The 13,771-nt window shown below is 43.7% G+C and overlaps 3 protein-coding genes and 1 non-coding gene across 4 annotated transcripts; 3 read left to right on the forward strand and 1 right to left on the reverse strand.

The window, feature by feature from the left end:
• Positions 1-375: 375 nt before the first annotated feature.
• On the forward strand, positions 376-4,820 carry LOC116198850 (UDP-N-acetylmuramoyl-L-alanyl-D-glutamate--2,6-diaminopimelate ligase MurE homolog, chloroplastic). Its single transcript, XM_031529106.1, has 6 exons — positions 376-905; positions 1,006-2,379; positions 3,231-3,347; positions 3,604-3,779; positions 3,933-4,078; positions 4,385-4,820. The coding sequence occupies exons 1-6, from the start codon at positions 431-433 to the stop codon at positions 4,401-4,403; spliced, it is 2,307 nt and encodes a 768-aa protein (XP_031384966.1). The 5' UTR covers positions 376-430; the 3' UTR covers positions 4,404-4,820.
• Positions 4,821-4,957: 137 nt separating this feature from the next.
• On the forward strand, positions 4,958-7,034 carry LOC116198861 (BTB/POZ domain-containing protein At5g41330). The gene has a single exon (XM_031529117.1). It carries the CDS (start codon positions 5,376-5,378, stop codon positions 6,798-6,800), a length of 1,425 nt encoding a protein of 474 aa, XP_031384977.1. The 5' UTR covers positions 4,958-5,375; the 3' UTR covers positions 6,801-7,034.
• Positions 7,035-8,486: 1,452 nt separating this feature from the next.
• On the reverse strand, positions 8,487-8,559 carry TRNAE-CUC. The gene has a single exon. It is a non-coding gene; the product is annotated as a tRNA-Glu (tRNA).
• Positions 8,560-11,443: 2,884 nt separating this feature from the next.
• LOC116212683 (cytochrome P450 86A22) lies at positions 11,444-13,753 on the forward strand. The gene has a single exon (XM_031547329.1). It carries the CDS (start codon positions 11,913-11,915, stop codon positions 13,545-13,547), a length of 1,635 nt encoding a protein of 544 aa, XP_031403189.1. The 5' UTR covers positions 11,444-11,912; the 3' UTR covers positions 13,548-13,753.
• The last annotated feature ends 18 nt before the right edge of the window (positions 13,754-13,771 follow it).

The following is a 13,771-nucleotide window of genomic DNA, read 5'->3' on the forward strand; positions in this document are numbered from 1 at the left end:
TTAAACTATTATTCATAGAGCACATTGATCGCGACATGTTTTGAACCTTTTCATTGAGTTAACGTGGGTACCGTCGAAAATTCTGTGGTAACCTCCCGGGTGTATGTTGTAGATCTTCCGGGCACTAACATAATAACGTATCTTGTGAAGAATTTCTACTTTCTAGGACTGGACCTTGGATGGGGTCAATCTCTCACATCCGGTGAGATGGCGGGTGTACTCGCAAAAGATCAAAGTAATAAGACCTATTTTTGAATGACTCAGAGTACAGGGGGGAATTTGCAAAACCTGAACGTTACCGGGTCGACCCGATGCATATCCGGATCCTAACCCGAAAACCGGGGCTTCTCCTTCTCCCTCCAACTTCCAAACCCCTATCCCTTCAACCTCTCTAAACCCTCTCTCTCTCTCTCTCTCTCGATGTGCAGAGATGTCACTCTTATCTCTCTCTCTACCCAACTTCCGAACGGGAAGCTTTCTCTCACTAAGATCTCAGCAGCATCTCTCTGCCAAGCCTCACCCGCTTCTCTCTCCTCCGCCCCTGTCCCTCCGTCCCGTCACGACAGCAGCTGCCCAGTCCTACCCGAGCCCCGCGGAGGACGACCCGCCGGAGGCCCCGGAGGACTCCGTCCACGGGGTCTCCAAGTTCCAGCAGATCCACCGCCAGGCCGCCCGCGCCCGCAAGCTCCAGGAGGAGGACTTCAAGAAGCACCAGTCCACGTTCCTCTCCGCCATTGCCGACGTGGAGGACGCCCCCGATAGCCAAGGAGCTGCCGCTCAGGATGACTCCGGCGACGACCTGTTCGGGGAAATTGACAAAGCCATTGCCTTGAAGAGGAGGGAGTTCGTGAAGCAGGGGCTCTTGGCGCCCAACACCAAGAAAGAGAAAGTGCTGGACGCGGAAGGTGGATTTACTATAATGCTCATTATTTTGTTGAATTTGCATTTTGAAGGAGAAATTAGTCTAACAGTACGTTGAATTTTGCATTTTTGAATGTGTTGAAGAATTGGAGCCGGAAGAGGTAGTCGACTTGGAGGAGATTCAAGAACTGCAGGGTCTAAGAGTCGTCTCTGCTGGTGAAGGCGAGGAGGACGATGGTTCAAGAACATTTGATGACGAGGTGAGTGATTCGGGCAAGGCCAACCGTGGGTCTGTCTCGGATCCTTCCTTCGATTTAGACTTTGACATTTATGGGAAAGCGCGGGCTAGAATAGTAGAACCCAAGTTTAAAATGACCCTGGCTGAGCTGCTAGACGAGAGCAAGGTTGTCCCCATCTCTGTTTTCGGCAATTTAGAGGTTGAGATCACGGGGATTCAGCACGACTCACGACTAGTCAGTTCGGGGGATCTATTTGTTTGCTGTGTAGGGAGGAAAACAGATGGGCACTTGTTCTTGAGTGAGGCTGATAAGAGAGGAGCTGTAGCCGTTGTGGCGAGTAAGGAGATTGACATAGAGGAGACTTTGGGTTGTAAGGCACTTGTGATCGTAGAAGACACAAGTGCCGTGTTAGCCTCCTTGGCCGCTTCCTTTTATAGGCAACCATCGAGGAATATGTCTGTAATTGGGATAACAGGGACTAATGGGAAAACTACAACTGCTTACTTGGTTAAAGGGATGTACGAAGCAATGGGACTGAGGACGGGGATGTTAAGCACGGTAGCTTATTATGTTCACGGGGATAATAAATTGGAGTCCCCGAACACAACCCCTGATGCTGTTCTGGTCCAGAATTTGATGGCCAAGATGCTTCATAATGGTACCGAAGCAGTGGTTATGGAGGCTTCTTCCCATGGACTGGCCCTGGGGAGGTGTGACGAGGTCGATTTTGATATTGCAGTCTTTACGAACTTGACACGGGACCACTTGGACTTTCACGGATCTGAGGAGGAGTACAAGGAGGCCAAGGCCAAATTGTTCTCAAGGATGGTGGACCCTGAGCGGCACCGGAAGATTGTGAACATAGATGACCCAAATGCTCCTTTCTTCATTGCGCAGGGGAACTCAGACGTGCCTGTTGTCACCTTTGGGATGGAGAATAAGAATGCTGATGTTTATCCTTTGAAGTTTGAACTCTCCCTGTTCGAGACTCAGGTTTTGGTTCACACGCCCCAGGGTATCTTGGAGATCTCATCAGGGTTGCTCGGCAGGCATAACATATATAACATTCTTGCAGCTGTTGCTGTTGGGATTGCAGTTGGGGCCCCCTTAGAGGACATTGTACGAGGTATTGAGGAAGTGGATGCTGTTCCTGGGAGGTGTGAGTTGATAGATGAGGAACAGGCTTTCGGAGTAATTGTAGATTATGCTCACACTCCTGATGCCCTGTCTAGACTCCTAGATTCTGTGAGAGAACTTGGCGCGAGGAGGATTATCACTGGTATGTATGCTTGTCTTGCATACTGCTCTTACATCTACTTCCAATCTGGTTTGCAATCCAAATGACCTAAGCTGTGTTGTTTGACGCTCAAGCTGGACTTGGCTTGAATTACAAAGTTTATGCTGAAAGCATGGGTTGAGTACAATTACCATTTTAATGTTCGAGTTTGGCTCAAACCCCTAGTCAATAGAATAGACTTGAGCTGGACTTGGCTTGAAGTCATAGTCAATAGACTTGAGCTTGGCTTGGCTTGAAGTCATAGTCAATAGACTTGAGCTTGACTGGCTTGAAGTCATAGTCAATAGACTTGAGCGTGAAGTGATTATCCATAAAGTCAAGCCTTTGGTTTAATTGATTTTTATTTTTAACTTGATGTTTACATAATGTGGCTGAGCTCAATTATGAGCGTTAAAAACCTTGCACTTTCGGAACATATTAGGGCTTAAATCTATTGAATAATAATGGAGAAGATCGAGTAGGCTTGGGAGATTCTCGGGTTGAGCATTACTGATCTCGAGCTCTGATTTGCTCAACTAAATAGCTCACATGAGCTCAGAAAGTTGAGTTACAATGTGTGAAGTAGTGATCTATCGAGCACAAATGTCTCATGGGGAATTGAATTCTTGAGATTAGGAGGAAAGAATGGAGAATTTACAACAAATATAAGCTAGTACATAGAAATATTCTGATTTGGGAGGGCAACTATCTCTTTGAACCTGGGTACCCTGTCCACCACTGCTCCCAAGTAGCTTTGGCTTGCTTGTTTTCCTACTACCTTGTGCTTCTAATGGGAAATGATCTTTGTTTGCTTCTTGCTCATGTTGCCATCTCTCTCTTGTGCATTGTGAAAGTTGTGGGTTGTGCTGGTGAGAGCGACAGAGGGAAAAGACCTATGATGACGAAGATTGCAACTGATAAGAGCGATGTGACGATTTTGACATCTGACAACCCGAAGAGTGAAGATCCATGTGCGTATGCTCATCTCCAATCTGTGCTGCTGCTGCGAAATTACTGGTTTCTGTTTGGAGAATGAATAGGTGCTCAGATCCAATAGAAACGTGACATCATGGTCCGGTGCAATGTTAAGTTGCAAAAGAGCCATGCATGTCAAGTTTCTGTTGGATCTGAATGCGGACAAGTTTGTGGTCTTAGCGCAAACAATAATTTACCCTATATAGATATTGGAACTCAGCGCTAACTATGAGGTGTTTAATTTGTTGCCAGTGGACATTCTCGACGACATGCTTGCTGGAGTAGGATGGACGATGCAGGATTACTTGAAATATGGAGAGAACGATTACTACCCTCCACTTCCAAATGGTCATAGGCTCTTTCTGCATGACATCAGGCGAGTAGCTGTCCGTTGTGCTGTTGCTATGGGTGAGGAAGGCGATATGGTCGTAAGTTTCTCGAACCCTTCCAATGATTTTACCCTTTGATATTCAGTGTGCTCATACATGACATGAGGAGATACGCGATCTTTGTTTATAACCTGAATATATTTCTTCAAGAACCATCAGTAACTCCTGTGCTTGGTGCTTATTTACTTATAGGTGGTTGCTGGGAAAGGCCATGAAACTTATCAGATTGAGGGTGACAAAAATGAGTTTTTTGATGATAGAGAAGAATGTCGAGAAGCTCTGCAGTATGTGGATGAGCTGCATCAAGCTGGAATAGACACGAGCGAATTTCCATGGAGGTCAGTACATTTGCTTATGAAAATCTTGCTATTCTTTGTGAAGGCTTTTTTTTTTTTTTTAATCACGTTTGTTTCATACGAGTATATGATTTCTGAGGTTGATATGAAATCAACTATCAACCATCAGGCGGGCAGCATATATGGACCAACTTCCAGTTGGTTTAATCAGTATGCCTGAAGGCCTCCATCTAACAATTTTCTGGCTTTCGATAAAAGCGGAAGATAAATGATCTCTGCCCATGATATCAGGAGTCGGTACGCTGATTTTGGTCTTCTGGTTCTAATTTTCGTGTGATCTTGTTGCAGGCTACCTGAGAGTCATTAATGGAAAGAGATGGACTAAGACGAACAAAACCAGCGAAGGAGCAGTATTACACGGGGAGCAGCTCTCGCGACTGAGCTGTGATGTGTCACACACTTTCCGGCTCTCTCAGCAACCCAAAGAGGCAGTCACTGATCAATTGCAGCAGTTACTGCCCAACTAAATCAGCCGGCAGCAATATGTCTGCTGGGTCAGGAAAAGAAAATCCATTGATGGAGGAGGAACCGGAGCCCGACCACCGACGTCTGCCTACATCCCGGCAAGTTTTGTGAAATATGGAAGCCTTTTGTAGTATCTCCTGCTGTGTATATTCAGTGTTGTCTTTTTGTCCTCGACATGTAGTATAGATGCATGAGCCAGTTGAGGAGATGATAATGTAAAACGTTCTTAATAATATAGAGGTGCCCTTAAATTGATCAATCTGAACTGAAATTAATCTTGATTAAATTAGATTTAAACATGAAATCCAAAAAAAAAAAAAAAAAGAGAAGGGCTTTGCGTTTTTGCACTTTTGGCTGTCAAGCTTCTAGAAACGAAGTGGTTAATCTAATTATAGCCTGTTTCTAGAAAGCTAACAAATTGATTACATGCCAATTTGCCGTTAACAAATCGAAATTGTGGTGTCAGATCAAACGACAAATTATCAAATTATAAATAAAAAACCCTAATTTACAATCAGAAATCATCCAGAAGAAGAAGAAGGGGGACTAAACGCCCACAAAATTCCGGTGGAATTTGGCCGGCTTCACCCATCTTTGGCCGACCGAGTTTGACCGTCTTTCCACTCTCTTCTTCCTTCCTTCCTACCTAAAACTGTGGTCAAACAATTTCTCTTGCTGGGTTGACCACAGAACCAGAGCTCTCCCCCCCACCTTCCCCTTCTTCAAAGGAACCTCCTTTATCATCTCCTTCCCACCCCTTAATCCCCTGCAAGTTCCGTTTCTTCGGGCTGTCGATTCGTCTGAGATCGAAGTTATGCCGTCTCTCGCAAGCTCTGTTCCTGCTCCAGCCATGTCGGGTGGTTCAACTAGGTTTCAGCGGTCGAAGACGGAGTCAAACATCGTCACTATCGACGTCGGCGGCCAGATGTTCCAGACGACCAAGCAAACCTTGGCCCTCGCCGGCCCCGATTCCCTCCTCTCCGAGCTCGCCGGCTCAGACCCATCTCAGCTCGCCCACCGTTTCATCGACCGGGACCCCGAGCTGTTCTCCGTCCTCCTCTCCCTCCTCAGGACCGGCAACTTGCCCTCCAAAGCCAAGAGCTTTGACCTCCGGGACCTGATCTCCGAGTCCGAGTTCTATGGGGTCGAGTCCTTCCTGGTCAATTCCCTCTCCAATCCCTCCCAGTTCGATGCCTTCAACCTCGAGAAGTCGCGGATTTTGGAGCTGAACGGCCGGGATCTTCCCTCCACGATCGCTGCCGCTCCATCCGGGTCCCTTCACGTTGTGCACGGCAGCAAAATCACCTCTTTCGATTGGTCATTGAGGAAGAAGTCGACTATCTTGACCCAATTCCCGGCCATCGATTCACTGCTGGAGATCTCCCCGAGAATAGTCGCTGCTGGTGCGACCGATTTTCCGGGGCTGCAGATTCTCGAGCTCCAGAAGGGGGCTGTGAGAGCTTCCCTGAACTGGGAAAACGCGACGAAGTCCGCCTCAACGGTTCAGGCGATTGGCTCGTCTGGTGATCACTTGTTCACTAGCTTCGAGTCGAGTAGGCGAAACTCGAATTGCATAATGGTATATGATCAGCAGAGCTTGAGGCCAGTTACTGAGATTGCCCACTTTGAGATTTACGGTGCCGAGATCGAGTCAGCTGTCCCAGCCACGAAGCTGAGGTGGGTTCCGGGTGTGAACCTGTTAATGGCTTCCGGGTCTCACCGTGGGCCCTTGGGGATGACGGGCAACATCAGACTGTGGGATGTAAGGTCAGGGAGTGCAGTTTGGGAGGTGAAAGAGAGAGCCGATTGCTTCTCGGACGTGACCTTCTCGGACCGCCTCTCTGCGATCTTCAAGGTGGGCGTGGACTCAGGTGAAGTCTCATACATGGACTTGAGGAGCCTGGGGACTGAGAGCTCATGGGTATGTCTTGGGGAAGGGAAGAGATCAGCGAGCGGGAAGAAGGAAGGCTTGGGGTGTAGAATCGAGGGCCACGGGAGTCAAGTCTTTTGCAGTAGAGGAGGGGACATAGAGCTGTGGTCGGAGGTGGCCGTGATGGGGTCTTCTTCGGATAGGAGCGAAAACGGGTTGCAGGGCAGAGTGTTTAGGAAGAACTTGGTGGGAAGAGCGAAGGACATGGGAGGTGCTAAGATTACAAGCTTAGCTTTCGGGAACAAGATGTTTGTTACCCGGAAAGACTTGCAGTTCGTCGAGGTCTGGGAGAGTACTGTTAGTAGATAATGATTTCCGCTCACATTTGCTTGAGGCAACATAGGGTACTCTTTTCGGTCGATAAAGAAGTAGAATTCATTGTTTTTACTAGGTCTCGAGTGTCATTGTACGAGATAGCAGGAGATTGCAACCTGCTTCAACCCGGTGAGAAAGAAACACGGGTTGATTCTTGTACATAAGCTGTTTGCAAAGGATTAGTTTGTTATTTGACGCGAACGTTATTGGCGATTTGTTAAACTATTACATCTGTTTATTACTATGGAAAGCTTTGAGAGGCGATCAGAATAAAAGAAGGTAAGAAGATCTGCAACTCCTCGTTTGGTTTTCAGAATGTCACGACATTTGAAATCATCTTCAGGTTGAAGTTTGCTGTTTATGGGTTCGATCGGTTTCGCGGGTGATTTATATGGGGATCCCTCATAGCAGGGACTCGAAAGTTCAAAACAAGACCAATTTGGACCATGAAATGCAAATCCTAGTCCAAGAGCAGATTGTAAAACCAATAGTTGTAATTTGAAGTCAATGTTCTACGATTCTTGCATGGTTTGTGATGATTCTCCTGCAATAGTATCGATAGTAGCACAGAATGTCATACTAATCTGCCTAGAGTTTAATGACAGTAGCACGGAAAGCCGAATTGATCTACTGAGAGTTCAAGTCGGTAGGAGTTGCATGGTACGACCAATATTTGCATCGAATAACATGATTTGGATGAGAAAGAATTAATAAAATCCGGACATCGTGGAACAAATGCATGTGTGACATGGTGGTAGTCCAGCTATTTTCAACGGAGAATGAACTGGACGAACAAGAGACACACATACACAGCAACAAGGCAAGCAAAAGCATATTAATTTAGGGTAGAAATTGCACTGGGGCAGGGCAGCACTGTGCATTATTGATCCATGGCATGTTTTTCTTGGTTGTGATATAAATAAACCCACCAAACTGTTGGGACTTATATTTAATCAATTCGTATTAGGTGGACCCTTTTAATGTTTACCTATATGGACATTATTTATTATTTATTATTTATTTATAGTTAAGATGTTGATGTTCAGTTTTGTTAATTGTCATTTTGATGCTTCTTGGATAGCAATAACAATAATGAACCAAATCTTGCCCGTGGAGGCGTTATCCTAGACGACTAACTCCATTGCATCTCTTGGATATTCTCGGACCATGCCATGAAAAGCTCCTATGCTGGTAGGTGCTGATTTCTCACGATCCTGCCTATGTCTAGTCATTATCTTGTAAGGGCTTTCCATATCAATAACATATATCTTTATCAAGCGAATGGGGTGACTGGATTATTAATAAATGAAAGAGCTTAATTTTTTACATCTTTTTACCAGAAACTTGCGTAATCAATGTGATTTTTCTTCTTCTTTTTTTTCCTAGGTAAATAGTCTAATAGATCGTCGATTCAAATGTATTAAAAGTTAGATCGAGACGCATTAACTATTTATCCGAACACCTCGTGATGTTTCATAATCTTCTCCGTATGGTAATTGTATTCTGCAACTAGTTTATGCATACGTCTGCAAATATGATATATATTTCATAGGATGGTCCTATAAACCTACAAATTTAGCAAATGTATGTTATATGTGCAGGTTGAGTTGGATTTATAAATTATAATTAGGAGGACAAAGTACATGTTATTTCTAAAAACAAAAATGCGAAAAAATAAATTTCCGTTGCCGGGACTTGAACCCGGGTCTCTCGGGTGAGAGCCGAGTATCCTAACCAACTAGACTACAACGGATCTTTGTGATCGTAAATTGGACAATCTAAAATTGAAGAATTTCGATTTGTTTTTGGGTAATTACCTCTATAAATTAAGTTCTACTATATATCAATTGAAGCTTTTTTTTTTTTGGTGAAATAATTTAAATTTTTGGATTGAATATGAATGTGACTATCTAAGGGACCTTTGGCTGGAACTCTCTAATGGATATTAGATATGAACGTAAACGCAACTATTTGTGAGGCGGATGGAAATTTGACAATGGAGCCGTCATCTATTTTTTTAGGCCAATAAATGATTCAATTTTACCCCGGTTTTCATTTTTTCCCCATGTGGTCCGTACTCAATAATTATCATTCTTCATATTTTATGATTTTATTTTCAAAATGAAAATCTATCCTTTTGCCCGAGTGATTGCATCTTCGAAAGGAGGTCAAGATCGCATCAATCGTTTCCTTTCTTCCGCGCAACCTGAAGATAGGGCTTCAATTCACTCCCAACTCCACTAGCATGAGAAAGACCGGTATTACGGCAAAAACTCGACCCGACATTACAGTACATTGCACAAAACCTTATGCAGATACCGGATCCATTACATCGTCTCATAAATTATCACTACTCATGAAAAGTGAAATTTCTCCATTGCTATTAAAAGCTTATACTAAATTGAGCTCTTTATCTGCTTTCAGTTCTATTGATTATCAGGTCTTCAATATATATATATATGGGGTTAAATCCTAATCTGCAATTGGATTGGTAAGTTAACTTGTTAAGAAATTCAGCGAAAAAAAAAAAGTTAACTTGTTAAGACGGGAATGTGGAAATGGTACATATATATATATATATAAAAAGGCCGACTAAGTGGTGATCCGAACCAAAGAGGTAACCAGTCACATGAAGGAAAAAATTGACAAAAACAAACGCCGTTCTGGACAATGGGGTGCCGTCAACAATAAATGTGCTCTCCGATGACAAATTACGACTGCAACGTAACATCCAGTTAGTTATATATGGAAGGGCCTATAGGGATGTTAAAGCCCGTTTGTTTTCAGGAATAAAATAACAAAAATTTTAACTTTAACTTTAACTTAACCCACTACACAACAAAAAATACGCATTTTTCAAGTCGAAAACTTTAACTTTAACTTTAACTCGACACACTCACAACATTTTGTCTTTTTTCACAATCAAAATCAAAGTTACTTTAACTTTAAAACCAAACGCACCATAAATCTTCGACTCTAAGCCATGAGACGAGACCGTTCTCTCTTTGTCAAGATCACTAGCTATATATATTGTGCGCTTTTTTATGAGTCACTCATCATTCTATATTACCATAAAATGCTTTTATTTTAAAAAAAAATATACATATGGTAATATTAGATTAAATATAAGATGTTCCTAAATGATATTATTGTTTCCTGATTTTATCTCCCCCCATTTAAACTATATATACAAGTAGCTTGATTATCAAAACTGTTTGAGCTATTAAATACACTCGTACCTTACTCACCATATATATTCCTTTCAGCCGCTCGAGTCAATAAGAAAGTATTTTTAAGTATCCAGACCATGCGAGAGAGTAATACCTAATACTACACAATCACAAAGAAGATTAACTTGATTTTGTGTAATGATTGTAAGTGTTGATAAATATATGAATGTGTAAAATATATATATATATATATATATATATATATATAAAAGTAGATGGAAAATTTATTATTAAAAGATTGATTATAAAAATGATTAGAAAAAGTATGAGTGAAATATTATTATTAAATGGATAAAAATATAAAATAATAATAATTGCAGTGTTGAGGAAAAAATAGAATTGAGTTTGATAGAACAAAATTTTTTATTTGAAAATCAAATAAAGCCAAGCTGCATATGAAATGCCTTATTAGCACCTACATGTATTATTTCTCTCTATGTATATATATATATATATCTCGTCCTTTACATTATTATTTGAAATTTGTCAAAAGGAAGATTGAATTATTTCTCACCACCATAATTTTCTTTTTCCTAAACATTATTCTTGGTCATGTACTCAAAGACATGAATTAAGTAGCACATAGCCGCATATATAATCCTCAACTAATCCCAGTTACTTTCTTGTTCATCATTAAATGCTGAGAATTTAAGGTGAGGGTAGCACTTTCCCGCAAATATAGGTGAGAGCTAAAACCTTTCCTCCATGGAATCATAAGAAGACTACTTCTTCTTCTTCTTAGATATTCTTCTTCATGATCTAATTTGGAGGGAAATTGACTCAAAATTCATTCAGTTCAGACACACCACACACACGAAAGAGAGAAGCTTTAATTAACTCCATTATCACTATTACATCAATCCTTAATTGGGTTGCAGACCCGGCAATCTTTTGTTGTTGGGGGTTTTCTTCCTTTACATCTTCTTCCAACCTTAATGCTCTCAACGACCATTGTTGGCATTTAAGTCTGCCGTTTTTGTAAGCTGCCCTCCTCTCTAATAAGTCCTCACACCGGAAAAAGCAAACTTTTGACAATTGGGATAACGAAAGGCTCGAGTTATTCAATCCCGAAACTTAAGGCACTGGACAAACTGCATGAGCCATTAATGAGTGAATTTTACAAGCAGTTGTAAGGGTTTAAAACTTCATCGAAAGTTTTACCATGCCAAAACATATCGATACTCCAGCAAAAATAAGTTTCAACGGATAAATTGGTGATACGTTTTACAGGGAAAAAAAAGGGTAAAAAAAAGAAGAAGAAGATTTTGACTTATTCAATAAAGTTATCTCGATTAGCTCCGGTACAACCTCACACTGCATAAAACACGTACCGAAAGTGCAACATACACCCATATATATATGAACATGTTCTCTGAATATTGTACTGGATTACTGTTTCCTTGAATGCATCAAATAATTTTACCAAGTCATTGCCCTTCTTCTCTCTATAAATCTCTTCCACTTGCTTATCTTCTCCTCTCAGTCACAACCTTCTCCTTCCCCCCTCCTTCCTCTACCTTCTTCCTCTTCTTCATCATCATCATCATCATCTTCTTCTTCTTCTTCACGTTGCCCGGGCGCTTACGAGTTTTCTTTCCCATTAGACCTCCGAGATTATAACTCCCAGTTGCTTTTTTTCTCATCCAAGATCACATCCAATTCGGTTTTGTCTCATTTTTGTGCCCGTGAATTGTTCATCTCCGGTTTACGGCTTCATTCGAACGACAACGGACCTCTACATTGTTGTTGTCATTGTTTTCGGTCGATCAATATTGCTGTTTTTCCCGACAAACACCAGTACAGCAAGGAAGTAAGTTGGTTGCTTATTATCCTGTGTGACACGGCGCATTGAAAGACCGTGGGACCCACCAATCACATGGAGCTATCGACCGCCTTTATGCTCCTATCGGCCGCTGCGGCCTACTTGCTCTGGTTCAAGTTCATCACTAGGTCGCTGAGCGGTCCCCGTGTATGGCCCTTAGTCGGCAGCCTGCCCGGGCTCATCAGGAACTCGAACCGCATGCATGAGTGGATCGCAGAGAACCTCCGCGCGTGCGGCGGCACCTACCAGACCTGCATCTCCCCGATCCCTTTCCTCGCCCGGAAGCAGGGGCTTGTGACGGTCACTTGTGACCCGAAGAACCTGGAACATATTCTGAAGGCCCGGTTCGATAACTACCCAAAGGGGCCAACGTGGCAGGGGGTGTTCCATGACCTGCTTGGGGATGGGATCTTCAACTCGGATGGCGAGACTTGGGTGTTCCAACGCAAGACTGCCGCGTTGGAATTCACCACCAGGACTCTCCGCCAGGCCATGGCTAGGTGGGTGAGTCGGGCCATTAAGAACCGGTTCTGTCCGATCCTCAAGATAGCTCAGCTTGAGGGCACGACCGTGGACCTCCAGGACCTATTGCTTCGGCTGACATTCGATAACATATGTGGGCTGGCTTTTGGTAGGGACCCGCAGACGTTGTCCCAGGGGCTCCCTGAGAACGGCTTCGCCACAGCATTCGACCGAGCCACGGAGGCCACATTGCAGCGGTTCATCTTGCCGGAGATCATATGGAAGCTAAAGAAATGGCTGAGGCTTGGGATGGAGGTCAGCCTGAGCCGAAGCCTCAACCACATTGACAGCTACTTGTCCGACATCATCAATACGCGAAAGCAAGAGCTGCTGAGTCAGCAGGGTGGCAACCTCCACGATGACCTGTTGTCGAGATTCATGAAGAAAAAGGAGTCCTACTCAGACAGATTCCTCCAGCATGTTGCACTCAATTTCATCCTAGCAGGACGCGACACGTCATCCGTCGCGATGAGCTGGTTTTTCTGGTTAGTCAGCCAAAACCCCCGAGTGGAAGAGAAGATCCTCCTCGAGATCGGTGCCGTCCTAATGCAGACACGTGGCAGTGACACCACCAAGTGGGTGGAGGACCCGCTGGTGTTCGAAGAAGTCGACCGGCTGAACTACCTCAAAGCGGCACTGTCCGAGACGCTGAGGCTGTATCCATCAGTGCCCCAGGACTCGAAGCACGTGATCGCAGATGATGTCCTACCGAGCGGGGACTTCGTGTCCGCTGGCTCAAATATCACCTATTCCATCTACTCTGTCGGCCGCATGCCATTCATCTGGGGGGATGACTGCCTCGAGTTCAAGCCTGAGCGGTGGCTCTCCCCCGACTGCATGAAGTATGAGGTGAAGGACTCCTACCGGTTCCTTGCATTCAATGCGGGACCAAGGATATGCCTGGGGAAGGACTTGGCGTACCTGCAGATGAAGTCCGTGGCGGCGGCAGTACTGCTGCAGCACCGGCTCATGGTTGCACCGGGGCACCGGGTGGAGCAGAAGATGTCACTGACACTGTTCATGAAGTATGGTCTCAGGGTTCACGTGCACCCGAGGGACTTGAGGTCTATTGTAGCAAGCTTACAGAAGGATCAGTCGCACGTTAAAAATGGCGTCGTCAACGGGAACCATAGTCCGGTGGTTGAAGTGGTTAACGGATTTGCTTAATTGACTTCTTTTTCCTTAATCCAACATGGGAGGGAAAGTTTGGCTTTTGTCTAATTTTGTCAATATAGGCATAAGATGAATCATCTGTCTAGTTGTACTATAGTTCCATCATATAAGTTGTTATGGGCAAATAAGTCAGCATATAATTATAGTATTGAATATAAATCTCCATATATATACATGTGTACAAATATGATTGAAATGAATACACTGTACCCGTGAAA

Source organism: Punica granatum, chromosome 1 (genome assembly GCF_007655135.1).
Source record: "Punica granatum isolate Tunisia-2019 chromosome 1, ASM765513v2, whole genome shotgun sequence".
Lineage (NCBI taxonomy): Eukaryota > Viridiplantae > Streptophyta > Magnoliopsida > Myrtales > Lythraceae > Punica > Punica granatum.